Source organism: Ochotona curzoniae, unplaced genomic scaffold (assembly GCF_017591425.1).
Source record: "Ochotona curzoniae isolate NIBS_2020 unplaced genomic scaffold, NIBS_Ocur_1.0 contig_2318, whole genome shotgun sequence".
NCBI classification, from domain to species: Eukaryota; Metazoa; Chordata; class Mammalia; order Lagomorpha; family Ochotonidae; genus Ochotona; species Ochotona curzoniae.
The window spans coordinates 6440324-6456918 of record NW_024465419.1 but is presented as its reverse complement, the minus strand read 5'-3'; the positions used below and the strand labels follow the sequence as shown (position 1 = coordinate 6456918).

The window sequence follows — 16595 nt, the reverse complement described above, 5'->3', positions numbered from 1 at the left end:
AAATACTAGATAAAAATGGAAGCGGGTGACACAGCAAGTTTTGTTTTATTTTTATACTTTCTCAGTACATCTAAAAATATTCTACTATGAGAGTTTTTTTTAAAGATTTATTTATTTATTTATTTATTTATTTTGAAATGTGGATGTACAGAGAGGAGGAAGGACAGAGAGAAAGGTCTTCCGTCTGATGATTCACTCCCCAAGTGACCGCAACAGCTGGTACTGCGCTGGTACTGCCCCGATCCGAAACCGGGAGCCAGGAGCTCTTCCGGGTCTCCAATGTGGGTGCAGGGTCCCAAGGCTTTGGGCCATCCTCAATTGCTTTCCAAGGCCACAAGCAGGGAGCTGGATGGGAATTGGGGCCACTGGGATTAGAACCGTCTGCCATTTGGGATCCCGGGCTTGTTCAAGGAGAGAATTTTAACAACTTCACTATCTCGCCAGGCCCGGGAGATTTTACTTATTAAATGAAAGGGAGAAAGAGTGAAAGATTGCTTGATTCTTTGCTTTGCTCTCCAAATGCCTCTGGCAGCCAGGAGTGGACCAGTTGTAAGTCAGCAACTGGGATATCCATCTAATTCTCCTAAGGCAGGCAGAAAGAAAAGTGTCTAGGCTGCCATCCACTGGCTCTCAGATGCCTTAGCAAGAAGCTGCATCAGGAGTGGGAAGGCGACTTAATTCCAGTACCCTGATATGGAATGTGAGTCATTTCAAGTGGCAGCTTAAGTGCCACAATTTCTTCCTGAACAACTAGTTTTTCCTGACACTTTGGGGAGAGATTTGGATTTTTAAAAAGGAAGATGTGTTACAATTGGTGAATGATAAATACAGTACCTGCTCAGAGATGTCGTTCTGAACAAATGATGACAACTTCAGAAGACATATGCTAGTGCGTGAAAACAGGTATGAAATCAGGTTTAGAAAATGATTGAATCATTTCATGTCTGTTAAATAGATTGCTAATGGCAGGAAAAGGTTCCAGGTGTCATTCTCATAAAATAATAAAAAATTCTGACATTTCCCAGCTTTATATTAGAGATAATCTCATATTTATAGGTTTTTCAAAAGCTAGTTTAATGAACCACTCTGAAAAATAGTTGTCAATCTGATGACAAAATTTCCATGGAGACAAAAACTTCAAACCATTTATGCTGCAACTAATGAACTCTAAGGATATATTATATTGATTTTCAAGGCAGACTTACAGAAAGGATAGAGAAGATGAGAGAGTTCACAAGCCATGGATTGGCCGAGCTAAATGCAGGAGCCAGGTATTCCATCTGTGTTTCTCATGGGTGGAAGCGGCCAAAGCAACTGGGCACAGATGCTTTCCCAGTCATAACAATGAGGTGGATTGGAAGGGATGCCAGAGTTACACAATAATTTCACTTGCTGTGCTACAATGCTGGTACCAAAGCATGATTTTGATAGTGAAGATGACCTTTCTTGTTTGTTTGCTTATTTTTGTCTAATGCTATATTGATGTTTTATCGTCACGGGACAATTTATGTATTTCAGTAAGATAACAACATTAGGTCCAGCACCCACACAACATACCCATGGGAAATAAGCAGTGTCTTTTGTCATCCATATGGTTGGTTAACATTGAAAATGGTCTTTTTTCTTTCAAAACCTGTAGTGATAATCCGAGGACAACATGGGTAAGATAATTTCTGAGATGTTGTATCATACTTACCTAATGAAATCAGTGACCAAAAAGAAAAAAGACCAAGAAAGATTCAATGAATTACAAGAATTTTAGGGAATTTTAAAAACTTGTTAGTTCATAGGTGGGGATGAGTGCTAACCTGAGTTCTTCTTCTGCCATTTGTGAATAAAGCATACCTTAAACGCTCCTGTTCACTTTCTCACTTTACGTCATCCCTGCGTTGTATTCTGTAGCATCAGGGTGGCACTTCCCCACGAAGACTATTGAGTTTGTGAAGTGTATCATAGAGTGAAGACTAAACTTTCAAACATAATATTTTCAAATCCCCTAAATGCAAAAACTCAGGCCCTACGCGATAACCTAGAGGCTAGAGTTCCTGTCTTGAACGTGCCGGAATGCTTTATGGACACTGGTTCTATCCTGGCAGCCACACTGCCCATCCAGCTCCCTGCTTGTGGCCTGGGAAGGCAGTGGAGGATGGCCCAAAGTCTTGGGACCCTGCACCCACATGGAGACCCGGAAAAGACGCCGGGCGCCTGGCTTCGGTTTGGCTCAGCTCTGGCCGTGGTGGTCTGTGGTGGGTATTTCATATACTGGGTTATTTAATGTTATTCATTCTAATGAATAACTTGCTTCCTGAACATCATTCCACCTGTGAATAAACTTAATTTCCAGAGCAAACTATTCACGCATGCAACTTTTAATTAAAAAGAAAGATTACCTTTTAAAAAAGATAACTCTATGAAAGGCAACTTTTTAATTACTCCTTTTGAAATTACGTTCACAGTTGTAGACTTGGAGTTCAAACTGAACGATGGGGCTGAGGAAACACCGGAGAACCGGGGTTAATCCTATCACGGGTCGTTGTGGCTCATGTACAGGTGTTAGACTTACACATCCTCCATTCCCCCGGACCTGCAGGCGTTTCACTTTTTCTCTCCTTTATCTCTTCACAATTCCTGGGAGCGTCTCACGGATGGTTGTAAGCCATTTTTCCACAGGATCCACCTCACCATTTTTCTAGTTGCATTACTATTGATACTGTGCTTAATTGGTCGCCGTTTCTGTCTTTTCAGACGACACTCTGCGGTGCCGTAGCACATGGATTTCAGAACCGCCTGTGAGGAGGTAGGTGCCTGCTTTTCTGCTTTTCAAATCAAGAAAACAGTGGAGAATCAAGAAGTGACTGGCCTCAATCCCTAGGTGTGGAGCACTACCTTGGTGGAGAGTTGGCCTCTGGCTCATTCCATTTCCAGCTTACGTTCTCTTCCTATAAAGTTAAAAAATCAAAGTGTGCCTGGAAAAGTTTCAGATTTTATCTCTCTTTTCGAGTCCTGGGTGTTCTACTTCCAATACAGCAGTGGAACGAGCCTTAGCTTGAGTCTCTACACCCATGTGGAGGTTTGGGTGGGCTCTCCTGGTTCTTGGCTTCGGCATGGCCATTTTGAGAGTGAACCAGTGGTTGGAAAACTTCTCTCCTAGTTTCCCTGTAACTTTTTAAGGAGGAGGACAGAGCATGTTTAAGGAATTGAATTTTTCTTCTCCATCAACCACACACAATGAAATTTCAGGTGGTAGCATTATCAAAAGTATTGTTTTTTTCACATACATGATTAGAAATTAGAAAAAATCCAAGGTGCCATTCAGGGACAAAATTCCTTGCTTTTATGACTCCAGTGTTGTTTAAGGATTCAATATCAGTTAAGTATTAATACGTGGGTGGTGACTCAGATTCTCTGTGGAGTTGACATCACATTTTAGTGCAACTTTCAATGCTTCATTAATCTTTCAAGGACACTTAACGTTGTTCAGATATACAGTTCAATGATGTAAAAGCCCTAGAGAGCATATTCATTCTATCTCATCAAAAATATTAGCTTTTTTTTTTTTTACTAAATATGACCCCCCCCACATTGTTTTCTTCACTCTTTGCAAGAAATGCAAATGCTTGTCTTCAGGCAAAATATGAATACTCATGGGTTAGAGAAAAGTTTGCATTTGTTTAAAAGGTTTATCATATTACTGTGTGCAGTAACAAGTAACAACATTCTACAAATATTAAATTGACATAAAAAAATCAAAGGCTTGTTTTAATATTAGTGAAAATTATCTTTTTAGAAAAATGTCGTTTGTTTAATGTTATATTGATTTGTGAATAGTGATTCCTTTTTATTTTCCAAAGCAATTTGAGAATGTATTTTAGCAGGTTTGTTACACTGGGTGCAACTTTTTAAATGTCATTCAAAGGATTAATATTTTTATATTTCTGTATTTTTCAAAAATTCACATGATGATGCTTTAGGCATAATTCAGTGACATTTTCAAATTGTGTTATAGGGCTTTTTTCAGTTTAGAAATCTCATTTATTAACTAAGTTGATTTATTTAATATAGCACTTACAGGACACTTCAAAAAACGAAAGAAAATTTGTACTTTGGAAAGAAATATTAATATATTTTAAATGTTTGTACCAAAATAAGCACATTTGGTAAATTATATGTACACAAACTTTTTTTTTTACCTCCTGCCCTCTGTTGAGGTGGTCTCCTCCCATTGTGCATTCCCCCTACCGACACCATCCCAGATCCAGGGTCCCTGGAAGGAGGTAGCAATGTCACTTCCGCCCCAATTCCCTAGAGAGAACAGCATCAAGGAAGCCCAATCCTCCTGCTTACAAACTTAGTAAAATACAGTCATATGAGTTCACACATTTTAAATTGATTTAATATTTCAGAAGCTTAGTATTCTATTCTTATTAATATTTGATTCAATTCAGTGTGACTTAGTGTTAATTGCATACTCTTAATTATGCATGTAGTAAGTAGTCTAGTTCCATCAAAGTGTTGTCTTATGTTTTAAGCAGTCAAACCACCACTCATCAAAGTTGAATGGGTACTTGCTTTGATGAAAAGCACATAGAACACGTGAGGTTTTCATGACAATTGACATAATTTGCCTTGGTCATCAGAGTGTGATGTGAGATTTCTCAGAATGCTGTTTTGAAATAAATCTTTTGATGCATTGTTTTGAGGTATTCATCAGATTTTATTTAAGGTTCAGAAGCTCTCTTCTAAATAGTAACATCATTGTGCTCATCTTACTCTGTATGATCATCTTGGCGTTGTCCTGCCCTAAGCACCTTTGGATATTATTTTAAACTGTCCTTTGGACACAGTAGAATTGTACCTACCTGTGCCATCACAACATCCATGTGAAGTCCACATGTTGGCTGGATTGTAGGGTGTAGAACTGTGAGATGTTCTGAAGTTGATCAAATTTTGGAAGAGGAACAAAGATTTAGGCTGAAATTTGCATTCTTGGAATATCAAAGTGGACCGGAATCAGAAAGAGAATTGAGCTTGTTGCTTTGTACTTGAGGATATTGGGAGCCTTTTATGTGAAATTTTGGATGCTCTTTAATTAATTAGCCAAAAGTGGAACCAGATTGTATAACTTGGAGCTCCTAATTCTAAGTTTCAACCTCTTCCTCAGACACAACTCCTATTGTAAACTAGGTCACAGTCAAAAATATGTTAAATATACATTGCTTCTCTTCACTGATAAGGAAGAAAAATGTCCACGTTAAGGCAGCATGCTAGTATGGAATGTCCAGAAGTTTTTTCTTTGAGTAGGAGCTGGAGAAACTGTCCTAAAAACTTGCATTTTTAAGCTCCTTCACCATATAATAAAGGTTCATTGTAATAAAAATGTTCATTTATTGGTTAAGAAATGTTTTGCTCGTATAGAGGCAATGTCATAATGCTTTATTCTGGGGGGAGGTTGCTTTGTTTTTGCGTGTTTTTGTTTTGCTTTCTTTTAATTTATTTTATTATTTGATGATAGAATTCCATAGGCTCTGGGATTTCTCTTCCCTCACCCCCACCCCACTGATTTCCATTATATCATTACAATAGTATAGTCCTTCATGAACAATTAGCTGAATGATGGAACTATGTCATTATTCTTTTTAAGAAATTTGGATTTAGAAATCTAACAGAAAGGAACAGCAAATGTAGAGGACTTCAGATAATGCAACTTAGGCAAATACAAAATATTTGTTAGAAGAAAACATTTCCCAATAGGCAACTATCATTACTGATTTTCTCTGTTTTTAAAGTGTCAGCAATAATAATAATAATAATAATAATAATAATAATAATAACCTGTTCAAGTAAGCCAGTGTGCTTTTTTCGATCCAGCTTTTCCTCAGATGTTACATATCTCTCTCTATAAAGTATGATCTACATGTTTGGGCTAACTTTGAAATCATGCATTTCTCAATAATTTATATTTAATGCAACAATAGTGTATCTTTTTTCCAAAAGATTAATTTGATTATTGGAAAGTCAGAATGAGACAGAGAGAGAGAGAGAGAAGGAGGGTATCTTGTATCTTGTGGTTTATTCTCCACAGGGCCACAGCAGTCAGGGTTGGGCCAGGAAGAATCCAGGAACATGGAATTCCATCTACTTCTCCCACATGAATGGCGGAGACCCTAATACCTGGGCCTTCTTGTGCTGCCTTCCCAGCTGCTTTCACCGGGAGCTGGATCAGAAGCTGGGATTTATGCTGGTCTTCTGCTATGGAATGCCAGCATTGCAAGCAGCAACTTGCAGAGACAGAATTGTGTCCCCAGATGAACAAATCTTAGTAACAGAAAGAATAATGCACTGTTCAATTTCTGTAATGAGACTAAATTAGAACATTGCAAATGTGATGTGGAACTAAATATTGCTGACGTCACTACAAGTGTTGTCCACATGCAGTAATGATTAAAGCCGAAGTGATTATTTACTCAATCAAAGTCTCAGGTCCAGGAAAATGAAGGCTCAACTTTGAAAGGTATTGTCTCAGAAAGCTTCAAAGAGAAGGAAATCTTGTGCTGGTAATTGAAAAGCGGCTAGAATTCACCTAAGGGGAAGGTCATGATTATGAATAATCCTTCAAAGAACTCTACCTGAAAGAAATGGCATTTAGTATACCATGCTGCAACTTTCCACTCAGTAAGGAATTGTTGCTTATCTAAAACAACAGGTTTACAAAACAAATTAAATTTCATTTGGCAACCAAAGCATAAAAATGCTGAGGATACTGCAAGAGTATTTGCAGTTCGCACTGTATTGCCTGCCAAGTTTCTCATAACTTGTATCTTACAGCTCATATTGTGAATTATACATTTCAATATGAAAGGAACATAGATTTTAAAATTGAAAGAACACAGTGTCACAAAACATATTTTTATTCTGTGGAAGGTGAGACCACAAATTTATGAGGTCTTGACTGTTAGTAGAAAACTGTGATATTAGTCTTTTTAAAAATCCAAGCAAGGTACAAAATTTAAGTATGTGTAAAATTTCAATAATGAAAATGTGTCTTGTTTAGGCAAACTGATAACCACATATTTATTAACTAGCAGAAAAAATAGCTGATGATAAGGTTATGAAAATGCTATGTTTCAAGTAAATAAGAATACCAATATTTAAAAATTCCTCCAAACAAATAGAGTGCCATATGAGTTTTTTAAAATTTATTTTTACTGGAAAAGAGGATTCACAGAGAAGAAAGAGAAAAAAAGCTGTCTGCTGGTTCACTCCTCGAACAGTTCAGCCAGAGTTGAGCAGTTTTGAGGCCAGGAGCCAGAGATTTCTTCTAGGTTTCCCACAGGGGTTAGAGTCTTACAGTCATCCAGCCATATGCAGGGAGCAAGATGATAAATAGAACAGCCAGGACACAAATTGGCACCCAGATGGGATGCCAAAACACTTGCAGGTGGAGGATGAGCCAATAGAGCCGTTGTATTGGCTCCTGCCATGTGGATATTTTAAAGTTCACATATATTATGGAATCATTCATCAGGCAAAAAAAAAAAATTGATTTGCATTACTTTTTGGGAACAACCTTTTAAAAAATTCAACTTTCAACTATGTTTTTAATTCCCATGCCACATACCTTTTTTAAACATTTTTTGAGTAATGCATACACATTCACCACAGATCAGAGACAAATGATTGCAATACTAATAAAAGAGGACAAGAATCTGTGGTAAATACAAACCAAAATTACGGTACATAATTACATAGCTGATTTCAATTTGAAGCAATTTGAGATATACAGATCTGTGAAGGCTTTGAGTTGGGTACTGTTCCAACTGGTGTCATGTAATTTTGCCTCTAATTTCCATCCCCTGAAATAATGCAGAAGAGCAGAGATCAATGCAGGAACTACCTCAAAGTTCTGCCCTTCCAGAGAGTGCCCTTCATGGTAGCTTGTTTAGGGAAGAGTCCACCTGCAAATACCCGAGTAGCTGGTCCAAGACAATATTTTTCGCCAAGAATAAGGACATTATTTTGTTAAAAGTTTCATTTGTTTATTTGAGAGATATAAACAGGTATTCACGCATTCACATACACACAGAAGGGCGAAACATTCACCCTCTGATTGGTCCCCTGCCAGTCTGCTGGGGCTGTGGAGAGCAGAGGCCTGCAGAGGAGAATGCATTCCCGGTGACCCCATGCATGGTAGGGATCTAACCTGCTGCCTCCAAGGTCTGCATTGGCAGCAAGGTCTGCATCGGCAGTGGACTGTACTCTGGGCATGTGAACATCTGTTTCAATCAGAGTCTTACATGCTGGACTAAACTCTCACCCCTAGTGTAAGGAGTGACTCCAAGCACTGAACCCACCATCTTGGACTCAGTGCCACCTTGAATGCCATTAATGCCTGCATTCTCAGGACTGTCTTAAATCTCTTAGCCCTCAACTCCCTGGAAGCCCACTTTCCTAATCAAGTTTAGTGACGTTGAGGTTTAAACTGTGCACTCCACCAATACCTTGAGGCGTTTATTCCCGGTGTCCTCATACAGCCACCATCTTCCAATGCCTGACCCCTACACTCTATCTCCCTAACATGAGGCCATAAAAATTCTTATAACCCTTTGTTCTCTCTCTCTCTGCTCTGCTCTCACTTTCTCCTTGCCCCATACTACCTCCCTTGAAGAAAAAATGGCCTCTTCTGTGGCTCATTTGCTGTGTCTAGCATCTTGGGATTGTGGAAAAAGCTAACACCTAGGAGAGAGTGTTGGCTAAAATGTTGTCTGGTGAAATGATGCACCATGACCGGGTAGAGAAGTTGAGGCCCTGAGGCCTCCCTTCAGTGATCTAGAGACAAGGCTGGTCCCAGCTTGGCCACAGCTATACGCCAGTTCTCTGTACCTCTTTCATCTTGATTACTGATGAATAGGACAGTGGAAGTTTCTTGGCATGGAGTAAGCCACCATGCAAGTGGTTTTTATATAGCAAATGGAAGAAACAGGGGATTCGATCCAACCAGGCCCTTCCTTGAGAGAGCATCCTCATGTCTGCACTTCCACTGTACTCCCCACCTGAAGCAGCTCTGACAAACACAGTTGATTGCAGCTGGGTGTTTCCTGCTCCAATCAGGGTTTTTCTGAATAATAACAATATTTCAGCTCTCTTGTTCTCTGTACATCTTCTATTCTTTCTTAGAAAGACAGCCAGGAGGCATGCACGTGTGTGCATCGCCTCACTACTGCCATTTTCCAGGTCCTTGTCCAGACCCTGGCACGCTGTAGGGGAGCTCCCTGATTATTTGCTGCTGCTTCTCCCCTCTCTGCTGCACCTCCCACACTCAGCATCAAGGATGCTTCTCCAGCGCTGTCCTCCGTAATGGAGAAAGTGCACTGTTGCACTCTTCCACGTCTCTACTCATTTCCTTCTCTTAAAGAAGTGAATTTCATCTCTGATCCTTTTGTGTTCTTTTATTTTAAAGCCACCCATACATGTTTTGTATCCAATTTATCCTGTAATACTTCCCCATGAGTAACCAACACTTTTTCTTTGTTGCTCCAGTTTCATCTCTCAGTTATTAATGCTATACAACATTGGCTAATATAACGAATAAGATATTGTGAATGCATCTTCACCTGCACCAGCCAAAATATTGTTTTATAGTGTAGATAACATCCCTGGCCCCTTTAAAGGTTTTGTCTATATCTATTTTTCTTTGTTTGCTTTTTTTCCAATTGATAATTCATTAATGTGTGTGTGCACATGTGTGTTTATGTGTGTGTACGTGCATGTGTGTGTGTTTGTGTGTGTGTGTGCTATCATAACAAAAAGCTGCCAGTTTTTAATGCTGGAGCTCTATAATCTTAAAGCGATTCTGTCTTCTCTTTTAGAGAAAACCTCTTCCATAATTAGGGGCTATTTTATACCACACTTGAGTGAATGTTACCTTAGTTTATATCAGAAATGTGATGAAAAAGCCTCCTTGCCATGTGTTAGTTGCTCAAATGTCCCCCAAATGCTTTTTAGGTCTTTGATGCATAACAGGCATGTATTTGCAGGCTTCCAAGGAAGGGCCCATTTCTCATTCTGAGGTTAAAACTGTGTATTTTTTTTTGTGACTATGAGCTCTTACATTGCACTTCTGGGGGAAAATTGGTGCAGAACACAACATACCTTGAAAAATCACTAAGTCTGCTCAATCAAGATCTCTTTGATATTGTACTTGTATCTTCCTCTCCTTAAAATGCCCCTTGGTGTCTCAATGCCGGCCCCTACTCAAGATCACAGTGTGAACAGCAGAGACTTCCCCATGCTAAAATGCAGAGAATCTCTTTCGTGTTACACAAAATACAATTTGTTTGTGCTGAACTATTTTATCCTTTAGCCATGCCCACTCAGCTTAAATTCTAGAATAGATTAATGGGGATGATTCACTGAACACCTGCTGTGTGTCTCCTCTTCAGATGAGGATGGAACACTATCTTTGCTCCTGAAGATGCTTCTGCTTTTGTCTAAAAGAGCATCATAACTCTTCAAAGATAATGACAGACTGGTATCAGTGTGTGAATGTGTGTACTGTAAGGAAGAATGGTGCACTGAAGTTCCCAGCATAAACAAGCCACATAATGGATGATCTTCACAAGTTATAGTATATGAATATTTTCTGATAGGTTCATATATACAAACCAAATTCTAGCTATCCCCATAAACATCTATATACAAAGAGGAAGCCTGGGGATATTTGCCTGGGATATTGTACTATTTAATAGTAAGAATAAATGAGTATGCCTTTCTATTTATTCATTACATGAAGAATGGCTCCCCAATTAGTAAATGAAAATGCCATCTGCATAATAGTCATTGTTCCTTTGAGTTTTGCCGAGTAATAAGGACTGGAAGATTCTCAAATGAATTTTTTTTTATATCTGTGACACTTGGGAGTGCAAGATACACTTGTTTGGGAGAATACTTATCTAAGTAAATATTATACCACCAAAATATTGTGAGCGTAAAAAAAAATCATGTGTTACCTTGGAGATAATGAAGAGTCTGCTTAAATCCATTCAGCAGAAATGCAAGAACCCTCACAGTCTGTTTTTCCAATTTTCAAGGATACATGTAACACAGGCACGTATGTAATGACTGTGTTAACTTAAGTAGTTCACCTACTATCATTCCAATGCAGAGATGAAGCTCAAATGCACATTCATAAGCACATGTGCACATATGCGTATGTGATGTGTGCGATGGTTATATGTGTGCCTGTGTTATGTGTTCACATGTATGTGTGTGCATCTATGTGTGTTCACACATGTATGAAGGTAGAGATCACAGTAATAAAGTAGTGACAATTATTGTGGCTAATAAATAGGTTTGCTTTCAATTCTAACCTTCAGTAACAGAGACAGAACTAAGAGTTGGTGCCATGGAGAAAAGAAGAGAGTGCAGCCTCTTTTTGTAGTGATGGAAATACTCTAAAATTAATGGTTGTAACACCTGCACATTTTCAAATGCTCAAAAGCATAAATGGTTCAATTTAAAAGGTTGAATTTCATGGAGTGTGAAATACATCTCAACAAAACTTTTGACTTTATTGTAAATTTTTAATTCTAACTAGATTGTTATTATCTTTTAAAATGTAGTACACATATCATGTCCTGGTCCTCTAAATCTTCGTCTGAGTTTTCTTGTAAGTTAGCTGTTATCTGATAGGCCAGTTTAATCATGAAGGTTATCTCTTTTTCTCTGCACTACTTGATTAAATATTAAATTTCAGACACATTAGATAAGTTTCCTCAACTCATTAATATCACCATATTTTGTTGTATAAACAGACTGTAAGATCATAACCTATAAACTAAGTATGCTTTTTTTTCTGTTTTGCTTTCTTGCCTCTACCTTTTTTGTCTGAAGACAAAGACAGGGGTTTGTTTGCTGCAGGATGGTCATCAAGAGCCTTTCAAAGTCCGGCTGCACCTAGCCAAAGATATTCTGATGATCCAGGAACAGGATGTGATATGTGTGTCTGGTGAGCCTTTCTATTCCGGTGTAAGTAGCACTTCCTTCTGTTCAAGTATTTGGTTTTAATCCTTTTTTCACAAACAGGCTTATTTACAGAAAATGCTCAGTGTATATTTCAGAAAATAGTCAATGGTCCTGCCTGCTACTTTTATTCACAGTATGATCTCTGTAGCAATGTCCCTGCAGAGGTGCTTGGCCTGGGTCCACACACGTTCCTTAGATCCCAGCTTCTAGTAGGTTTCTGTTGATCCCTCACTGTCCTGCAGTGATGGGATGATGATAAGAAAGCATATCCTACCATTGCAATTGAGATTCAATGAGAGTCATACAGGGTGGTATTCCAAGCCTTACTGTCATCCTGCATGAACCTGAACTACAGGAAATGTTACTGTGGTGGAGCTCATCTTAGAGTCACAGATGCAGGGGTTTGCAGGTCAACATCATTGCACTGAAAAGGCTTTTCCCTAGATTTTAGTGGAGGGAAAAGTAAAGCTCCTTCATGAAATAGAAATAGAACAAGCATAGTGTCCATTCCAGGGCTCTGATGTGATGCACATTCCTGAAAGTCCACCCTCACAGAGAGTCATAAATGACCATGCAGAACTGCTGAATATGCCTAAGTGTGTGTGTAGAAGACGTATTTAGAGGAGATTCTTTGTAATTCTACAAAAAGAATTTCATCATAAAACATGATAATTCCTTGATTTTATCATTTTGTAGTATCTCAAAAGTTAGCACCATTATTGTTGCCATATGTAATATCATAAGAAAATCATAGAAATTAACCAACAATCTGCTCCTTGGCTTCCCCAGATGTCTGCAGCTTTTAAAACCTGGTAATCTAATTTATGCCTTATTAACAGACTTACATGGGAGGGTTTTGTTGATAGTATATAGTGCTGAATTTGAATTTTCATCTCGGTTCTCGATAACATCCCCTGGGAGTCACACAAGGTCCCGAATCAATAGGCCTTGGCTAACTAAAGATAATGGACATTTTGCAGACGGTTAACTATTCTTTTGTCACAGACCATTTAAATCATCCTGAATCATGAGCCTGGATGTCAAGGCTGATTAAACTGTTCCCATGCAGTTGTCCTTTTTTCACTTTGCCTAATAGGAGAATAGCAGCGTATAAGTTGATTTCTACTTTTTTTATGGATGACACTTGATTCATAACTCTGTAAAATAAATATATTACACATGTATAATTAATATATATAATTAATATAATATATATTTAATATATATACTCAACAAATATAATTTAACAAATGCTGTATTGTAAGGCTAAAATAAGTCTATTACTTATAGATTTTACATTCAAAACATGTAATAAACAGAGGCAATTTTGAAAAATTCAATGAAATAGAGTTAAAAGCTAATTCTATTTGGTATGCAAAATTTTGAAATGTGTTTGAAAGTACACAAAATGTTCATGGAAAAGCATTTTATGCTAAAAGGATATGTATGTCAGTTAAAATTAGCATCTTTACCTGTTTTTCAATGAACTTTATGAAGTGCCACACAGACTTTCTCTTGCTTTGGAAGATAATTGTATATATATCTAAGGCTCACAAAGTTGGGAAGCCCATTGAAACAATTAACAAATCATTTTTGATACTAATAGATTCCAACAACATTTAGAAGATTTTAATACCTATTCAAGAAAAAAATCTTCATCAAATATATGAATAACATTTGTTTGACAACAGACATGAACAATCCTCTCTCACATTATAACCAAAATGGAACATTTATTTGAGGTTTAAAGGAAGCCAGTGATCTTCACGGGCCTCACTTCTTCCAAGTAGTGTGCTTTTTGAAACAAATGAAGCATTGTTTGAGGGTGAAGGAAAACCAGACACAGAGCTCCCATATACAGTTTCATTCTCAAAAAGGTTCCAGTAGTTAGTTCTGGTCCTGCCAAACCTGCAATATGGGAACTCAGTCCAGGTCTGTGTGTCAGGGACGTGACCACCATCTAAAGTCATCACTTGCTGCTTCAAATGGGACATATTAAAAAGAGGCTGGAGGTGCCTGGCATGATGGCTCAATGGCTGAATCTTCCCTCTTGCAAGTGTCAGAATCCCATATCGACACCAGGTCATGTCTAGTCTGCTCCACTTCTCATCTGGCTCCCTGTTTCTGGCCTAGCAAATCAGTGTGAAGGATGGGCCAAAGCCTTAGGACCCTGCACCTGTATGGTAGACCCAGAAAAAGATGCTGGTTCCTGGTATCAGATAGGCTCAGCTCCAGCCATTGGTCATTTGGGAATAAACCGGTGGATGGAAGATATTTGTCTCTCCTTCTCCACATAAATCCACTCTGCCTTTCTGATGAAAATAAATGTTTGAAGAGAGCGCGAAAAAAAGAGGAAGGAAACAAGGAAAAAAGGAAAGGAAGCAAAGATGGAAAGAAGGAAGGAAGGGAGGGAAGGAGAAAGAATCTGGGACTGGGAACACCGTGGGATTTTGATTCCACGCATTCTGATTCAGAATTTGGACATCTTACCTGGAATCTTGTTAGCTCAATCACTTACCCTCTGCAAATTCCAGCAGTTACAGCAATGAGAACATTGATATGACAGTATTGCAATTATAATTGAAGAGCTAAATTTATTTTGTTTGTAGATATAGTGATGTTATACATAGGAAATTGTACAAAATTTTTGAAAGTAGAGCAACATGGCAACTTAGAAAGGTTTCTGGGGACAAAGGTGATATCTGAAGTTAATTGTGTTTCTGTAACAAGCAACAAGTAATGACAGTTAAGTAAAGATGCAATTCAAAACAAACTAAATATTTTAGAAATAAATTAGACAAAACATATATTAGGCTTCTACCCTAAAAACCAAAACTGTGGTGAGAGAAGTAAAAAAACAAATGAGCAAATTGAGAAAAATAACATATAATGATTAAAGAATAAATATTGAAAAATTGTCACATCTATTTAAAATGTATAGGAGAGCACAAAGTAAAAAAATAACTACAAAGTTTAAACAATCTTTAATAGGAGAATAATGTTTAATTGTTTATATTTCTTGATTTCAAAACTTCCCAGAAGATTCCAGTAAGAGACACAGTGTAACATGGTCATAACTCAAGAAAACATTGTAAATGAATAATTCCAAATCAAACCCACAGTTGTGTGGTCAAATAAATTACAAATGGAACAATGAGAATTGACATTTAAAATATTTTAAGCACATGGATCATTTGTATCAAGTACATTAGAATAGATGTAAAAAATCTGCACTATCCGTTTGCAGAAATATCACTTTCCTGCACTAAAACTTGATACTCCATAAATGGTATCTGCCCGTGGCCTTCCTCTACTTGCTCCCAGTAACTGCTAATATACTCCGTTTCTTTGCAGCTACATTAGATAGCTCATTTTAATTAATATGTATATCATATTTGACCTCAATGCCTGACTTCTTCCACTTAGCAAAACTAGATGGCTCAGTCATAGTAAAGCATGTAACTTAATTCCGTGACTTTTTAAGGCTGAGTAATATTCCCTGATGTATGTATAAGATATTATACACTCACCCAAAAACGTTAAGTCATCGCCATGCATGTTGATTATGAAAGATGCTGCCTTTACCATTGGTGTAGCTGTATTTTAGTTCCTGCACTCAATAATTTTTCATATATAAACAAAAGTAGAATTGCTAGAAAAATGCTATCACTTGCTCAGCTTTTGACGACCCACTATACTACTGTCAGATTTGCTTTAACATCTTCTATTTCAACAAGAAATACCTACAAATTCAAATTTTCCCACATACAGGTTAACTTGATTGTTTTCCATGTTTTTGGTAACAGCTGTTGAACTTGATATTAATGTGAATTTTTATTCCCTAAAATTTAGTAATAGAAACATTATTTAACATGGTTATCTATTCATTTCTATATCTTCTCTGAAAAAAAATTTGTTTTGTATATCCTTGTCTGAATTAAGTTGTTTGCTTTTTAGTGTTGAGTTCTTCATCCACGTGCATAGTTACCTCTTATCAGATATTTGATTTTCAGATATTTCTCCCAAAATGTGGTTTGTTTTGGTTACTCTGTTGATAGCCTTTGATGCACAGAAGTTTTTAATTTTGAATAAACTCAGTTTTTCTTTTGTTGGGTATATTTTTCTGCCATGTCCAACATCATTGCAAATTCCAATATCGTGAATCATTTCCCATGTTTCATCCTAAGAGTTAGGGATTTTAGTGTTTACTTGTACATTTTCAATGCATCATCAGTTACTTTCTATTGATGATATTAGATAATGTTCAAACCTTAATCTTTACATCTGTATGTCCAGCTTCCTGACACTCTTGCCAAAACCATTTACTGCTATGAAAGATGATAGTCCTGAATCATCTGTTCTAGCTCATTGGTCTGTATGTATTTTTGCTAAGCCATTAACAGAACACTTTTTTTCTTTTTCTCCTCTAATGTAGTTTTTCAGGAAATTTTGAAATCAGAATGTATGTGCATTTTTTTTTCCAAGATCACTCTGGCTGGTATTCCTAGAGTTACCATTTGAGTTTCAAAATAATTCTTTCTACTTTGCAAAATTATCCTTGAGAATATGAAACA

The 16595-nt window shown here is 37.5% G+C and overlaps 1 protein-coding gene across 1 annotated transcript in view; it reads left to right on the top strand.

The window, feature by feature from the left end:
* The window catches only part of SNTG1 (syntrophin gamma 1), a 584956-nt gene that overhangs the window by 353666 nt on the left and 214695 nt on the right, over nt 1-16595 (top strand). Inside the window, exons 3-4 of the mRNA XM_040972717.1 lie at nt 2746-2797; nt 11890-12024. Coding sequence (XP_040828651.1) covers nt 2771-2797; nt 11890-12024 — 162 coding nt within the window. The 5' untranslated portion in view covers nt 2746-2770. The remainder of the gene's footprint in view (nt 1-2745; nt 2798-11889; nt 12025-16595) is intronic.